Source organism: Hylaeus anthracinus, unplaced genomic scaffold (genome assembly GCF_026225885.1).
Source record: "Hylaeus anthracinus isolate JK02 unplaced genomic scaffold, UHH_iyHylAnth1.0_haploid 5, whole genome shotgun sequence".
NCBI classification, from domain to species: Eukaryota; Metazoa; Arthropoda; class Insecta; order Hymenoptera; family Colletidae; genus Hylaeus; species Hylaeus anthracinus.
In genome coordinates, this window is record NW_026535322.1 from 9,961,392 (window position 1) to 9,979,546 (window position 18,155).

Genomic DNA, 18,155 nt, shown 5'->3' on the forward strand with positions numbered 1-18,155 from the left:
ATTGAATAAACAGACGAACGGGAGGGGGAAGGTGGCAAAGGAAGATGGCGCAGGAAGAGACCCAAAACAAGCGAATCGTAATAGGAAAGATCTTTTTACAACCTGCAAAGAATATTCGCTCGTTTTCTTATGTATTGCGTAAAACGTGCCATGATGATTCTATATATATATATATCTATATATATGTTTAAGAAATTGAAATAAATAAATAAACAAAAGGACGTAAGATTTACACATCTTTGAAAAATAGAAAGAAACGCAAGACGATAAGGTCCGAGCGCAGTGGCGTAACTAAAGATGTGCAGAGGACTTCGGGGGGTACCTAACTGTAAATATGGGAAAGGTCCGATAATCGTTTCGTCGGAAATATTTTTTACGAACATTGTAATCCAACAAATATTCATTTACAAGTTTTATTGGTTTTGAGAAACGCCTTTTATTTGTCTCTATTTTAACGCGAGATTTAGGGTTAACTTCTTTCTCTAAATGTTTATCACGTAGGCCCCAGAATTCCTAGTTACGCCACTGTCCGAGCGTCAAGTGAACCGAACTGACGTTCCATAAAAGGACATACGCGTTTTGGGGGTAGTTGGTGAACGAACGTCAACAATTTAGGAATCTGAAAAGGACAAAGTGTAGGGGAAGTCTGAACCATGAACAAGATTCCAGCGAAAGAATGGTTGAATAGTACAAATATATAGCGTTTTTGGACCTGCTGCGCGAGAACGAAATCGGTACCCTATGAAGCAATGTACAGATCGACGATCTAAGGGAACTGATTAGCACATGCGCGACGTATATCAAAGCGTACGTATCTTCGATCGCTTTGGCTCCTCCATCTGTACACAGCTCGACAGCCAGCAAACTAATGGCTCGTTTACCTCGAGCGATCACGCTTGCATAGATTTTACGACAATAACTGCTATCCGGTCCCGCTCAGCTGATCCATCTCTATAAACTGGTATCAAGGATGCTCTCTCGAAGATCTTTCTGCACCCCTTCATCGTTTCATTCTCACTTGTTTAGTCTCTCTTGCATCGGTAACATATATTGAGACGATAAATAACGTAGAAAGCGCGCGGCTCTTTTTTCAGCTTCTTGCGAATGAAATAGCTCCATCGACTTCGATAATAATTCCGCTACTACCTCTATCGAGTCCCGATGTAACCAATCACGTGGAAACCGTTCGAAAACGATCTAACGGCTGCCATTTGAAAGAAACGACTTATTCTTTATTATTCCCCGGTTACGTTCATTCGCTTATCGTTCGTTACTTCTTTCGTTTTGTTTTGTACGACAGAAAACACGGTCACATCGAAAGATACAACACGTCAGGAGAATACGTTTACCCACACACACGTTGTAATATCGATAATCGTTACTTGTTTTCCATGTAGTACACATTTACGTTGTTTTTTTTTTCTTTTTACTCATTTTTCTTAAAGTGTGTTTTGTTCTGTTAGAGGGTGGAGAGTCGGCGCGCGTATATTACACGTACTTACAAGTTAATTATGCGTGTGCCATACGAGACGAAGAATTGCGACACAGTTTTGTTTCGTTTTTTGTTGCTCTAGCGTCGATTAATAACGGGGGATGGAATGGACCGAACCAGAGGCGGACACGGTGGATGTTGCAAGGACCTGAGCCGATACTAGCGAGAAAAGAATAAAGTGTAATAAACAAAACCAAAGCGAAAACGTATTCATTTATTTATTTTGTATATCGTAAAAAAAAACGTTGACTGGTTTAACATATAGAAACAAATGGAATTCTTTCATTCGTTTGTTTTTCTTTTTTCTTTCATTTGATCGGAGAAGATTGAAATTTCTCGCCCATAGAATTTCTATTTGTAAAAACGTAAAAATGACTTTTTCTTTTTAACGCGGCCCTCAAATAATTAGAAGCAATTAGTTCGTACATATATACATATCAATCCGCCCCTGGACCGAGTGTATCCGTTGCATTCGGACGCGTCGATATATATACTTTTTTTTTTTTGTTTATTTATTTATCGTCGGATTCCATTATTATTACTTTTCTTTATTTCTCATTTGCGGAATGGCAACGGTAATAATAATGTCCCTCGTTTATCTCGAGGTTTCGCTCGAGGCGATCGGACCTCCATTTTACACGTGTCGTTTGTTCAGCCGGTTAAATATCCGACGCCTCGTGAAACCAGTAAAGAAGCTTTTTTTCGATATTTTTGCGGTGACGACTCAATGAAGTATCTCGGCTCGAGATGTTTTCTTCGAATTAAAAGAAAACTCGTGAGAAAACTTGTGTGTATCGGTCTTTTTTTCTTGTTTGTATCTTTGTCGCGATTCGAATCGAAAAAACGTTATTCTACGCGAATAGATAGTCCGGAGAAACGATTATACAATTGATGGAACTGCGGGAAACAACGAATGATATTCGAACTATCGACAATTTCCACGAGATCGATCGTGTTTATAAACTGAATATTTATATACACATACATATATATACATATATGTTTAAAGAGAACATCGGGACGATATAATTTCTTTCTTTAATACGCGTTTACACAGTATGTTCTCGGTTCGTCTTTTGCTTTCTTCCGTTGCGATAGGTAAATATCTGATGTATATATATATATATATTATTGTATATAATATATCTGTATATATATATGTATATATAACATATACTGGGAGGGGGAGGGAGGGGGAGAGAGAAGCGGCGGGTGATCAAGAGGGTGAGAGAGTAAGTCGAGAGTCGGGAGAGGCAGGGTTATAAAGAATTTCTCAAAGATCGGTCGCTCGAAAAATTAAAATAAAAAAAAAAACTAAAAAAAAAATTAGAAAGAAAAGGAAAAATGGTGTCCCCTTTCCTCTTCGATATTCATGCAACTTGCTAAACGGACGGTCGTAGCGTGTGTAGGATTTAGAAAACATAGTTTTGAAGATATACGGCGTTTCACTCACCTCGATGCACTGCAAATTAACGCATGAAAATGATAAACGGAACGCGATCTGGCAACGATTGCACGTACGAAAATCGACAATACTTTTCGAATCAGCGTGCAAGAGGCTGAATGAATGGTAATGAAGGAAAAGGGAAGCGGAACATGTCACGCCTAGAACGTAAAATTGTGTGTAATGTTTTTATGTGTGTGTTCGTGCTCGCGCACACGCGGGTGGTAGCATCTTAGATAACGGTAATACGTGCAAATATGTGGAACAAAAAAAAAAAAACAAAAATAAAGAAAGAAAAGTATCGAATGTAAAAGTAAGTCACCACCGATGTTCTTTTGGAACTTAATAACTTAATGTATTTTTACTCTCCTTTCTCCTCCTGCGTTCTTCCCTTCGTATAATAATATCGTACTTGCTAGACAATGTGAAATTTAATTTAATGACAACTGGATATAATGTAGTTAGATTCATGCGTGCTTTTTTTCCCTTTGTCTTTGTTTCTTCTCATACCTCGGTTTCGGTTTTTTCATGTTTTTCATTTTTAGCGATATTTTAGATGGTAAATAAGTGAGCAGATCTGGGGGGGGGGAGTGACAGTGTTTTTTTCGTTTTTTTCACTTTTTTTTTGTTGTTGTTGTAAATGGTTGCTCTTCGCATCCCGTGTCTCGTCCCAACGATATCAAAATTTTCCGTCTCTATGCACCCCGCAAAGACTAGCTTTCCATTTATTTTTTTTTTTTTATTCTCGCGTTTACATATACCATGCGACGTAATATTTTACTTTTTTGCGTATCATCCCGTTTTGTTTATTTAATATAGTCGCTTTAATTTATGAACCCTTTACCTATTCGACACTAACGGTGTGGTATTCAACAACGTCGTACGACGAGACAGAGTTTGCGAAACAATACTCTTCCTGTCCTTTCCTCTGTTCATCCACAATTTGCTTCTTCCTATTCTTCCGTACAAACACGAATTGGATAATACGCTCTTCTCGGAGTAAATTTCGTGCCAAAGACTGGGGGCGAAACGTCGCGCGAATTCGATCGTTTCCTATCGTCGAGGACCGTCGCACGCGCGTCCAACACGCGATTAGAAGCCAAACGTCCCAGAATTTCCCTTTTCTTAGTTTCTTTCGTTGACGTTTCTTTTTTTTTTTTCTTTCTTTCTTTCGTTCTTCTTTACTTTTACGCTTTCGGTCCCGCATCGTTGCGTTAGTTTCATCGAGAAAATATACACGCGGAATCGTTCGGTCCTCGGAGAGAGGATAACGGTCGACGACGCGGGATTTCCGCGTTCCAGCGTTCGAAACGGGCGATTAACAGCTGTAGCGGTTGCATCGGCAGCAATGTGCGGTCGGATTTGGGAGAAAGAGGGCAGTTCTCGAGGAGGAGATTAAGGAAAAGAGGACTCTGAAGGTGTGAGAGACGGTGGCCTTGCGACTTGTAGGAGGTAGAAAGGGTGCCGTAGGAAGATGGACAGAAATGTAAGGTAGCCCAGGTAGGTAGAGATAGAAAGGAGGTGGTGTGTGTGTGTAGGGGGGGGGGTGTACGTGTCTCTGTGTACGTGTATTTGTGTGTTGGCTGAGAGAGGGGTCATGGGGGAGTGAAAGGAAGGAAGGAAGAAGGAAACGAGGTACGCGAGGGACGAAAGGACAGGTGAATGGATAAATCGATCTCGGGTGGATGGATGGGTGAGCACTTCAAGGGACGGGGGGACGATAGAGAATAGGATGTTCTTATTAGGTTAGAAAGGACTTAAGTTTAGGAAGGTTAGTTGTCGCCGACCTCCTGTTGCTCGTCCTGCTCACCCTGCGTGTCACTGGTCCAAAGAGTGAGGTTGTCGCGCAAAAGTTGCATGATGAGCGTGGAATCTTTGTAGCTGTCTTCGTTAAGTGTGTCCAACTCTGCGATCGCGTCGTCAAACGCCTAGAACATTACATAAAGTTAGAACAACGAAACGTTACCTATCGCCATTAACTTAGCTCATCGAAGTTTTAATAGCAAATGTTCCTTGTTAGAAAAAATCGATCCGCAATATGAAAGTAGTTAAACAGACACACGCGTCTTCATGCTTTCTGAAAGAACATACTAGTATTTTATCGAAGATCAAGCTGAATCGATACATCAAATTTTGAAGTAATATAATTAGAAGTATCCTTGCTCAGCAATTGTCACGGTACTTAGAATCTATTACGTGCAAGATAACCAGTGGCAAAGCATGTTAACTCCGATATGAATAATTATATATTGTTTTTCCATTGGTGTTAGAAAAAAAAAAAAATATTTCCATAGTTTAGAATTCAACATACTTTGCCTTCGGGGTACATGTTAATTCAGAATGCGAGCGATGCAAAGAATAGTTATTGATACAGTGGAGACGTTATTACAATCACACTATGACATCGGTCTCCGTCTTGGATGGAGTTAGTAAGACACTCGAAAACGTCGTTTATTGGTTTAACGTGGAAACACTACACGAAAATAAAATTAAAAAAGAAAAAGGAAAAACCAAATGTTGTCGTTTTGAAAGCCCTAACCTGTTTGGCCAGGTGGCAAGCCCTAGCCGGAGAATTAATAATTTCATAGTAAAAAACGGAGAAGTTCAGAGCGAGACCGAGCCTGATGGGATGCGTGGGTTGCATCTTTGACTTTGCAATGTCAAACGCCTCTTGGTACGCCTTCTGTGAATCGTCGACTACTGCTGTAATGCAAACCAGGTGGAATCCAGGTTACAATTTCCACAAATTCAACAAAGAGGACGGACAACTCTGTTATTACACGAACATTAGGAGGAATGGATAGGAAAAAGGAACGTCCTAGCAAATTATACGTAGGAATCCGTAGGAATACGTAGGAATTCATAGGTATATCATCTCCGGCGCATCGAACGAGATCCTAAAGTGTCCACGAAAATTGTTGAAAAAACTGTTATCCCTCCACCGTTATGGCTAAACGAAATCATGTCTTTTGCTTCCACTGCACCACTACACCATCCTTGCGCATCCTCCCGCAACCGCCATAGTGACTCGCTTTCGCGAATTGTACCTGTTTGGCCAGCTGGCAGGCCTTGTCTGGTGAGTTGAGGATCTCGTAATAGAAAACGGAGAAGTTGAGGGCGAGACCTAGCCTGATGGGATGGGTAGGCTGCATCTTTGACTTGCTGATTTCGAACGCATCCTGGTATGCCTTCTGGCTGTCGTCTACCACAGCTGGATATATATATATATAAATATTTATATACACGTTACGTGTAAAATTGTTTGTATACTTGACACATTTTTCAACTATAATCTCGAATGATATATCACGATATCTCTTATAATAGAACGTGTACGAATCGTTCCACGTGAAATCGATCAGGTTCTGTACACGCTAGAGGTCAGGGATTTTTATAGAACTAAAATATATCGTAGCTCGAATTTGTTTGAAAGGAGACATAATACAGTCGGTGTAAGAAGTATTCGTACAGCAACCGATTGAAAATAAAATTCATAAGAAAAGAAGTACATAAGAGGTTAGCGTAGGAACGTTGGTTAATTATTTCTTCCAATAACATTTATTAGTAAAATACATATGCAAAATTTATTTTGAATTGGTTCCTGTACGAATAAGTTAACTGGAACGTTCGCGTGAACTAAAATATATTTCAGTTTTGTAGGAATCTTTAGTTTCTGGAGCTCGAAGGGATCGATTAGGCATCGAATGGCCAGTATTTTATACTGATTGTTTCGAATTCAAACTAAAACTCTACAGGTATCCGTAGCGTAACGAGCGCGTCGCGGCGTTTTCGAATCCATCTAAAATCTAACAATGTGCCAGGCACTTTAAGCCGCGAACATCTGCCGTTGCAGCTGTGCTTCTCCTTTCACAAGATGGTGCACAGGTATGCCCGTATATTGTGCGCACCTTTCCGTTCCAATAAAGAAGACCTTCGTGGAAATACTTTGAGACTACAGGTAACAATGTGTCCCTTCCAAAGAACACAATTGATTGCAGATGTACCTAGGATCTTTGGGTGTACATCGTTTCGCTTTGGAAAACCGGCAATGGTAAAGGGATGTTTAATGAATTATTTAAAAAAAAAGAAAAAGAAAAAAAAAGAAAGAGAGAAAAGAAAGGACGATTAATCAGAAAGGGAGGTAAGAGTTAGCACTTGATTAAACTGGAAGGTACGAACCGTTTCTTGTTTCTCCTGTGGCGACTTCTGCGAGATACCTATAGTAGTCGCCCTTCATCTTGAGGTAGAATACTTTGCTCTCGGCGTTGCTAGCCTTGGGGATCAGGTACTTATCAAGGAGTCCCTACAACAGCAACAACAGCATTGTAATTAATCGTAACGTTCATTTATAGTTTACATCTAGAATTTATTTAAAACTTCGGCAGGCGATCCCTGTACATTTACGTAACGATTCGTTCTACTTTCTAGCTACTTTGGGATTCAAATTGGAAAACGAAGCAGAGATTGAAACGATAACGAACTGAGGACTTGCGCACCGCGAATCCTGATAATTCTATGTACAGAAATAACGCCCGACACGTTTAGCATTCGTGAGGCGATTTCTGATGGGTAAAAGCACACAACTGGATACACGAACAGGCGTGTCGTTTCCTCTTCCGTTTCCCGTCTATTTCCGTATATTTGTAACACTGTCTGGCACACACGTGCCGCATATACGCTACGAGCGAACAGTGATGTCTCATCTCGAGCATTGCACTCGTGCAGACCACTCTTGAAAGAACAAGAAAACTCTGAAGAGTGTTATACGTGTCCCTGAAGCTGTTACAATGTTATTATATGTAACACCGGGTGTATGGCAACAGGTGTCCGAAACTTAAAGAGGTGCAAGTAAGAAGAAAGAGTGAGAATTACGAAATCACGAAGTTTCTTCTTTTTTAACCCTTTGCACTCGAGAGGTGACTCTCACTAGGATTCACGCAGCAAATCTACCAGCGGTAATGCTTCTTTAGGTTTAGTTTCTTTGGAACTCGAACGCATTCGTGGCAATAAAATGCCAAGAAAACATCTCCGCTGGCAGATGCAAGGAAAAAGGCCTCGAGTGCAAAGGGTTAAATATCGGTTTGTCCGGAAAGTCAATTTCGATTTTTGGTAGGTGTTACAAGTCTGAATATATCGAAGTGGTTGAAAACAAATAACATGTATACATCCCTTAAAAGGTGGAAAGGTTGTGGAACAAAATGGCACCTATGTAATTCAATAAATATTAGGTTGTCCGAAAAGTTTCTTTCGCTTTATTAATAAGTAATACATGCGCAATATTAATATTTTATGTTTTATGTTTTTCATTACTGAATCGTGCACGATTCATTTTGCTCCGTTACTATTACAACACGAATATCTATGAAATTAGATTGTCTATTTAAATAAACACGACCACATAAAATAACTGAGTGCAAGTCACGGAAGAAACTTTCGGGACAACCTAATATATATTAAAATTCAAACGTGTTTTTGAATTTTTCTTAGAAATTGGCACGAACTTTCTCGGCAATATGTAAATGTAAACATTCATTCTGGATTTTTCGGCGTATTGCCGTCGATAAAAAGAATGCATATAGGTGAGATTCAATTTGCTAGGGAGATACGGTAACGAACAAGTAATAAATCATTCTGATTGCTCGTGATCATAGCGAGCGCCAAATTAGACGTCCGAAACGTTTTGTCACGGAGGCTGGACGACGCGGAGAGATCTCGTAAGACGAGCTAGTCGAGCCGTAATTGATCCGCGTGAAATTCAAACCGGTGGATGATCTCAGTCTTCCAGCTCTTGGGATACGCGAACCCTACAAAGAAGATCGTGAGCAACGTAGTAAAGCGATACCAGCGTCGAGAGCCAGGTATTGCTCTGCGAACGGGTCTCAAAGGTTGGAACATCTCGTTTTCCATCGCATCTCGTCCCGCGATTCTCGACTCTACCATTCATCTGCAATTTCGAACTGTATGAAACCGGGAGAGAAATATTTTCGTGGTAAAGGTGAAGTTTTTTGGGGCAAATTCGTTGTCTATAGGATTTAAGGGAGAGTTAAGGGAGTGGACTCCCGTGCCTTGTATGCGCTCGTACACGGAACTGCAAGGGCTTGCGTATTGTCCTATTTTTGTCTCGACAATACAGATTTGAGACCTCTCAATAATCGTTTCCGCTAGATAAATGTTCAAACTTGTGCGCAAGCTCCTATAGGTAGTCTACTTTTGCTTTTTTCTGTCATAATTAATAATATTCAGCAGTATTTCGCGATCAAAAGAAGCAATATGGTGGTGCGACAGTGCTGTCGCGTTGTCTGAACAAACGCTGCTGAATGTTATTAATTATGACACAAAAAAGCAAAAGTAGACTCTAACCTATAGGAGCTTGCGCACAAGTTTGAACATTTATCTAGCGGAAACGGCTATTGAGAGGTCTCAAACTTGCATTATCGAGACAAAAATAGGACAATACGCAAGCCCTTGCAGTTCCGTGTACGTATACAGTGATGTGGAGCTGTGTGAGTGCGTACGAGAGCCCATACAAGGCACGGGAGTCCACATCCTTAAAATTCGCAGAAATAAAATTAATGACAAAAATGACTTAAAAGCGACGCTTTTAGAAGAGTGGTCTAACATTCTATCGAAACTTACATAAAAACTTGTCGCCTCGATACCTACCTAATCGATTACTGGCCGTAATTAAGACCAAAGGCATGCACACCAAATATTAAGTAAGATCAATATTGTTCATATTGTTTATTACTGTACTTTCCTTGATAACACTGTACGTGTGCCAATACTTCATTGACTATGGATTTTTCGTTTTCTTTACTTTACTTCCTCATAACAAATAACTGAGAACTCTCGGTAAACATACTATTTATGTGTGTCAAAAGACACTAATAAACGTAGATTAATATCGATAGATTACTTGATAGTTTACAGATATTCAAAGAAAACTGGGTGTGCCAATACTTTGTTGACCCACTGTGTCTCTCTTGTTTCTAAGGGCACCTGAGATGGAAAACTCGGACGATGAATCGATCGAGGGAACGGAATGAGTTTCTTACCAACACGTCGTAACAGATCTCGCGCAGCTCCTTCTCCACCTTTTCCCGGTATTCCTTGGCCATCTGCTGTTTGCGCTCGGAACCCTCCGTCTTCTGCTCGATGGAGGAGATTACTCGCCACGAGCTACGTCTCGCGCCAACGACATTCTTGTACGCTACCGACAGCAGATTCCTCTCCTCGTTCGACAACTCTACTCCCGTCTCGGTGACCGCCTTCATGGCGGCTGCCATGTCGTCGTACCTTTCCGCCTGCTCGGCGAGCTTCGCGCGCTGTACCAATTCCTCCTTGTCCACGGACATTGTGTCGGCTGGAAAAACCAAAATCACGAAGGAGCGTTAGACGGTTATCGAAAACGCGTTCGGGTTTCGGGAAATTTCAGAGAGATCTTGTCCGTGTAACCCTTTCACTAGTGAATGACGGAGAATGCCGTTTTAAAGAGAATGATTCTAAAGACAAGAAAAATAACTGAACAGAGTAGTAGGATTAGAATTTTTTAATTTCCAGCTAGTATAAGGTTAAGTAATTAAATGTATCTGGTAAGAGACACTGATAAGAGACACTAATCCTTTTTATGTCAAGATAAGACTGAGATAGAGTGATTACTATTACTGTAATCCCTTTCAGTACCGTATCCTGTTAACAAAAAGAAGCATTTGAAAGTTTATGTTAACCCTATGCACTCGAGAGGTGACTCTCTTTTTATGTCAAGTTAAGAATGAGATAGAGAGATTACTATTACTATAATCCCTTTCAGTACCGTATCCTGTTAACAAAAAGAAGCATTTGAAAGTTTATGTTAACCCTTTGCACTCGAGAGGTGACTCTCTTTTTATGTCAAGATAAGAATGAGATAGAGAGATTACTATTACTATAATCCCTTTCAGTACTGCATCCTGTTAACAAAAAGAAGTATTTGAAAGTTTATGTTAACCCTTTGCACTCGAGAGGCGACTCTCACAATTAGGTTCCACGCAGCAAATCTACAATATCTAATGATTCTTTAGGTTTAATTTCTATGGAGCTCGAAGTGTTGATAAAATAATTGTCGGCGAGGTAAAGGTGATCTTATTCTCAAATCTAGATAGCTTAGAATTCATGGCAGATACCAGAAAAAAAGGCCTCGAGTGCAAAGGATTAAAGCATCCATTACAAGTGCATCGAGAGTGACAGCGTGAAAGAGTAAGATCGGCGTGAAGTATATTAGGTTGTCCTAAAAGTTTCTTCCCTTTCATTAATAAGTAATGCATACACAATATTTTATGCCTAATGTTACGTTATTGAATTGCGTACGATTCATTTTCCTCCGCTGCTGTTACAACGTCAACATCTAAGAAATCAGTTGTCTATTTATATAAACACGACCACATAAAATAATTGAGTGCAACTCGCGAAAGAAACTTTTGGGACAACCTAATAGAAGAGCGTAGATCGGTCAACGTGAGCAACAAGCGATAAAACAGTCGAATAAAGGTCGATTCAGACTATACGACACGACAAAACATTAGAACACGCGTTTTAATGAAACTATTCGCACTTAACAGACAGCGACCTGAACGTACCGACAACGGGAATAGTGTGAATAGTTCCATTAAAACGCGTGTTTTAATGTTTTGTCGTGTCGTTGTCGGAACGTGACGGTCCGTGTCGTATAGTCTGAATCGACCTTAATACGTGCAAGTAAAAGCACCTTTTCCGTAACGATAAAGGTTTCGATCTAACTATTCCCAGTACCGATAATTCCGTGCATTCGCGAAGATTCTATAGAGACAATTCAGCGAGCAGTTGCGTTTGAAGAAATCCAAAACGTTCGTCAATTATAAGAGACAAAACAGGACGGAATATGACGGGAACGAGACTCGAGACGAATGACGCGGATGTTCGTTAGTGTAGCGTCGGTGTAGAAGTGGCGCGTAAGCGGCGGAGCACAATGCCCAACGCGCGGCTTCAATGTCGCAGAGTATGTACAGTGTGAGACAAAACGATAGCCCTAGCCAACATTTTTCTTCGTACAGATATACGCGAGGAGAAATACAGTGGATGTAGAAAGTATTCGTACAGCGATCAATTTCTCAAAAAGACTGTGTAAAATTGTAATTCATTAACTTGTTTTTTATAAACAACGACATTCTACATGTTCTAGGAAATCTCTAGAAGAGATAGATTGCAAAAGAAAAATTGGCCATTTATGTAAGTTGCGAAATTAACAAGAGAAAAACAATTAATCGATAGAAATATTCAAGCTCTACTGTACATGGTTCGTCATAAGAATCGTACAAATACTTATTGCTTCTACACTTTTACCCACTTTTCGCATTTTTTTGTTAATTTCACTAATTATATCAACTAGTAAATGTTGTTTGGACTATATCTATCTTAGAGATTTCCGAGAATATGTAAAATATCATTGATTAGAAAAAAGGAAGTTAAGAAACTACAATTTCACACAAGTTTTTTAGGAAATTGATCGGTGTACGAATACATTCTACACCCACTGTATATTTTCTGCGCGCTATGTATCCATCCTATGTATACATTCTATTCTACGTAAACATGCTGAAAAAATCGCTGTTACGGTGCGAACTTGGCGAAGACCATGGAATAACTTGTAAACAGATCAACCTCGAATGTAACGGTTCTACTTTCAAAAATACACGTTCCTGCGAAAGAGATTTTCGATATGTTTGTGCGAAATGACACGGTATATAGGGTGTACAAAATACTTGGGTATACAGGGTGTCCCAAAAATGTTGTAACACCTTGAAAGGGGAGATTCAGGTGGTGATTTGAAACAACTTTTTCCTTAGCGAAAATGTTGTCCGAAGCTTCGTTGAGGAGATACTAACGGAAAACATTTTCACTGAGGAAAAAGTTGTTTTAACTCTTTGGGGCACGGTGGGATTCAAAGTGTCCCACCTTTTTGATGGTAATCTAATGGTAACCGTAATGGATAGTGGGACATTCTTAATCCCGCCTCAAAATTTTGCAATAACTGCATGTGTATAGGTGTGATACCTTTATTAATAAAAATATAACAATTTTGTTAAAATTTCTGTGAAAACAAAAACTCTACTTCGAAGAAAAACATCTACGAACGTTCATGACTCGATGTATTATTACTCCAATTAATAATTAGTTGTATCCTGATGTAAATGAATTTGAAATTGTACGTTCACAAAATCACTTTTAAATTACATATGTCGTCCTAGTAAAATATAAATGATAAATAAATACTAAACGATCCACTATAAAAGCGCCTAATTAATTTCTACGCCCGATATTATAAATAACAAGTGCCCGACGACCTAGACAGTTTTCACCTGCAGTCCTCGTTCGGTGAAGCTCGATAAAAGAGTGTAATCTACGCGATGTTATCTGTACACGAACGAACCGAACCTAGATAAACGAGCAAAGTTAATTAACACCGCTCCCACCGCCGCGAGAAACGTTCAATTTCATTTCGAATTCCTTCCTCTGTTCCTAGCGTTCCGAATACAAACACGCACGCACACGGCTGCCGTGGGAACTCGGTTGGAACAGTAAAAGCGAGATTGAAAAACAAGAAAGCCATTTAGACGTGCACCGAAACGAACGTACGCGAGCACAGCAACGTTTCCGGTCAATTACCGAGCCCTGGTGCGCCACCTTGTTGCGTAGCTAACCACCTGATGCAACCATCGTCAAATAAACCCAGCGATGGGACTAACAAGGACAGTGTACCTTAACTTACATTTAATATTTTAATATTAGGTTGTCCCAAAAGTTTCTATACGTTACTGAATTGTGCACGATTCATTTTGCTCCATTATTGTTACAACATGAATATCTATGAAATTAGATTCTCTATTTATATAAACACGATCACAGAAAATAATTGAGTGCAACTCGCGAAAGAAACTTTCGAGACAACTTAATAAAACCTTTGTTGAACATTACCACAGAAATAATAAAAATGAATAAATAGCCAAATAACATTGAAAATTCAATAAAAGTTCAAGCAAATAAATGTATTTTTTTATTATGTTTCCTTTGAATTGTAATATGTTCACGAACGAATATTACCAGTGTGGGGAAAAAAGAGAAAGAAAAAAAAAACTACGAGCGGGGCTAGAACCTGTGACCCATCGACTACGGAGCTTGAACAATAATCGCTAGATCGTCGAAATCTTATTCAGAGATTTAAAAAATTAAATTTAGAAAAGATGGAATTGCGGTTGAAGTTGATAGGATGTTAGTCCCATCGCTACTCGCGACACTTTCGCCCCTGGCCATTTGTTTATCCACGGGCTACTCTCCGGAATCGATCGTTTCGGTTTCGTATGCATGCATGCATCGTCGATGGAGGCTCGATAAAGGGCACCGACGCCTCTTGCAATTATCAGCTATGGCATCGACCCAATAAACATGTCGCTTAACCCAACTCGCGTCTTCCGACCAATCTTCCTGGCAATGTCAGGTTATCGAACCCTGCTAAAACGTTTCCACGTAAACATTTTTTAAAAGAGGAGAGTTTCTGGTGTTTCGACGTCATCCCTAGGTCGCTGTACTTATAGCCAATAGATGGGGTCTGTGATCGTTTCTTTCTTCACCGATACCGATCTAGGTTTGCAGCGTCCTTTGCCTACCGCGAGGCATAGTTCACTTCCGGTCGTACTGTAGACCGGAACTGACTTGCGTTCAGTAGCCAAACGACTCTTTTTTTATTATCTTTATTTCTCTTCATTTATGTAGTTTATATACAGAATGTCCCAAAAATGTTGCAACACCTCGAAAGGGGAGGTCCAGGAGGTGAATTGAAACAACTTTTCCCTTAGCGAAAATGTTGTCCGAGGCTTCGTTGGGGAGATATTAACGGAAAACACTGACCAATCAGAGCGCGCGTATACCGTTGGAGCGGTCGCGGTAACGTATGAGCGCGGTCGCCTAGCGCGTAGCCTACCGCTCAACCGGCGTATTCGCGCTCTGATTATAGTCGGGGTTTTCGCTTAATATCTTCTCAACTAAGCCTCAGACAACATTTTCGCTGAGGAAAAAAAGTTGTTTCAAATCACCTCCTGAACCACCCCTTTCAAGGTGTTACAACATTTTTGGGACACCCTGTATAAATAAACCTGTGTTCTTCCTAACTAACCTAACCTAAACCTGTGTGTGTCTCGCCTCCTTTTCCTCAACAATTTCTTTATATAAATATATGAACTGCGCCTCAAGCTCAAGAACTACAATCTTCCGCCTTCGAATTTTTACTCTCGGAACTTGGAACGACTTTCGCAAAGCGTAGGTACTAGATCGCGTGGCGTTTTACGCCGAAGGAAAGAGAGAGAAAAATACGGTCAATGATTAATACTCGGGGCGAGCAGAACGATCGGGTGGACGCGACGCGCATGAACGGAGACGATTGTCGACGCAACGATCTCTCCAGCGTGGGTATAATCGTACAGCGACGATGAGTCACTGCATCGGACTGCGTTACGATGAACAAAATGTAGGCAACGGCGTCACCGACATCGTGACCGCTAAACGCTTTATTCGGCGATCGCGAGTGGACAGGTATCTTGACGAGCAAACGTACCTGTCTAAACTATTAGGTTGTCCCAAAAGTTTCTTTCGCTTTATTAACAAGTAATATATGCACAATATTTTACGTTTAATGTTACACTACTGAATTGTGCACGATTCATTTTGCTCCATTACTGTTACAACATGAACATCTATGAAATTAGATTGTCTATTTATATAAACACGACCACATAAAATAATTGAGTGCAACTCGCGAAAGAAACTTTCGGGACAACCTAATACTTACAAATAATTCAATACAGAGAATTCAGTTCTACACCTGATATTTTCAAACAGAATCTCCTCTGAAATTCATTCATTCTGAACGCGATGTGCATTGGAGCATAGACATATGAAAATATAAATATAAATATAAAAATAATACATATAATATAATATACAGGGTGTCTTGAAAATGTTGTAACACCTTGAACGAGATGGTTCGAGGGGTGATTTGAAACAACTTTTTTCTTAGCGAAAATGTTGTCCGAGGCTTCGTTGAGGAGATATTAACGGAAAACATTGACCAATCAGAGCGCGCGGATACCGTTGGAGCGGTAGCGAAGGCTACGAGCTAAGCGGCCGCGTCTAATGTTCTTCGATGCACGTCGAGTCGCTTGTTCGCGTACAAGCGCGGCCGCTTAGCACAGAGCCTTCGCTACCGCGGCCGCTCCAACGGTATCCGCGCGCTCTGATTGGTCAATGTTTTCCGTTAATATCTCCTCAACGAAGCCTCGGACAACATTTTCGCTAAGGAAAAAGTTGTTTCAAATCGCTCCCCGAACCATCTCTTTCAAGGTGTTACAACATTTTCGCGACACCCTGTATATAAATATTTTTATATGTCTACGCATTGGAAACAAAATAATTCCCTGCACGTAAGAGCAGAAAGGGGTTAAAATCGCGATTTTACCGTAATTGGGAAGAATCCGTGGAACAAACCGGGCGTTTTTACCCTACCAGAGTATAGTGATTCCTCCGCGGTGAGTCACGAAGTTCGTGACACGAACCTCCGCGACGACGATGCGTTCGTATAAGTGCGCGTGCGAGCGCGCAGGCGGGAAGTACGCGACCGCGAGTCTTTCTCGCTGAACCAAATAATTGTGTTCAAGGATGAAACACGTCAACTACACCGGAAGAGCGATACGTTGTCACCTTACACGGCGTATACTCGGACGCGTAACGTTTCATTCAACTCCGAGTCCCACGTTACTACTCGTATCGATTCAGAATTCTTTCCGACCCGAACGAGCCGTCGCACGCACGCGAATAGCGCGCTAGTCGTTCGGTTCGAACGTTTCTCAACGGAGATCTGCGCGTTCCGTGTGTCTACCGAGAGTTGGCCCGGACTCGGAATGCGGCTGCCATTGGCTGGCGCCGATGATTAAAGTCGCACGCGCCACCCACGGAATACTTTCTTACGGAGGCGAAACTCTTGGCGGAACCTTTGATGATTTCTGGCCTCGTAGATTCAGATTAAGGTGGAAGAAGGAATACTTGAAAAATTGGACCTGAACGATTTCGTTATTCCGCGATTATTTAACCCTTTGCGCTCGAGGCATTGTTCTATAGAATCAAATCCATTTCATTTATATAATACATTTTTGTAAGAGTAAGAACTACTTCGAAAAAAACATCTGCGAACATTCGTGACTCAATGAATTATTGTTTCAATTTATAATTAGTTGTATTCTCAGTTGTATTCGAGGCATTGTTCTATAGAATCAAAACCAGTCCATTTATATAATAAATTTTTGTAAAAGTGAGAACTACTTCGAAAAAAAAAAAACATCTACGAACATTCATGATTCAATGAATTATTGTTACAATTTATAATTAGCTGTATTCTGATATAAGTAGAATTGAAATTGTATGTTCTAAAAATTACTTTTAAATTACATATGTCGCCCCAGAGGCGCCTCTCGAGTGTAAAGGGTTAATCCTTTGAGGTCCTATATCGAGCGAGGTTCGACAAAAATGTAGCGAAATCAGAAAATTCGGACTGCAAACGGTCGAAAATATTTGTTATGCATATACTGCTACGAACTGTCTTGTTATTTTGCAACCTTAACGCATTCGCTGCGGATGACGCACGTGTGCGTTCAACTGATAAATTTCGAAAATGTATGGTTATTTTTATTATTTTTCAGAGTTCATTTTCGTTTGCTCGGCAATCATATTACATATAAAATAAGTTACATAAAATAAGTTAAATATATGTTTTTCAAAATAATCATATTAGAACATTTGTAAGAAATTTTTCCTTAAAAACAAATATCATAATTCCAGCTCCCAGGGAACGGCTACTTATTTTCGTCCGCAGCGAAAGTGTTAAATAAGGGATATTAAATTGATATTTTTTTATCTAATATTAACGATACCGCATCGCCGTGGACAGCGTCGGTAACGAACGAAAGTGAATCATTATCGTCGTTATCGCGCAGTTGGTAATCGCTGCACGTTTCTAGAAAAATTCTGCAGTACTCGAAGAAGCAATTAGAGACGGATAAAAGAATTTAATCTTGATGATGTTTTCAAATAACAAATAACCACAACACATGACGAACGACACTATCACGACACTATTAAATTTAATAAAAAATACTATGA

General features: G+C 40.2%; 1 protein-coding gene across 4 annotated transcripts in view; it reads right to left on the reverse strand.

The window, feature by feature from the left end:
* Nucleotides 1–1,692: 1,692 nt before the first annotated feature.
* LOC128896130 (14-3-3 protein zeta) overlaps nucleotides 1,693–18,155 on the reverse strand; it is a 49,786-nt gene continuing 33,323 nt past the window's right edge. For 2 of the 4 annotated variants that reach the window (XM_054159351.1, XM_054159350.1), the window contains exons 2-5: nucleotides 9,992–10,299; nucleotides 7,116–7,239; nucleotides 5,984–6,147; nucleotides 1,693–4,864 (exon numbers count right to left, since the gene is read on the reverse strand). In XM_054159351.1, the coding sequence (XP_054015326.1) occupies nucleotides 4,709–4,864; nucleotides 5,984–6,147; nucleotides 7,116–7,239; nucleotides 9,992–10,291 (744 nt within the window). In that variant the 5' untranslated portion in view covers nucleotides 10,292–10,299 and the 3' untranslated portion in view covers nucleotides 1,693–4,708. Of the gene's footprint in view, nucleotides 4,865–5,475; nucleotides 5,640–5,983; nucleotides 6,148–7,115; nucleotides 7,240–9,991; nucleotides 10,300–18,155 lie in introns of those variants that run through there. The other 2 variants (XM_054159349.1, XM_054159348.1) reach the window with 2 other exon arrangements.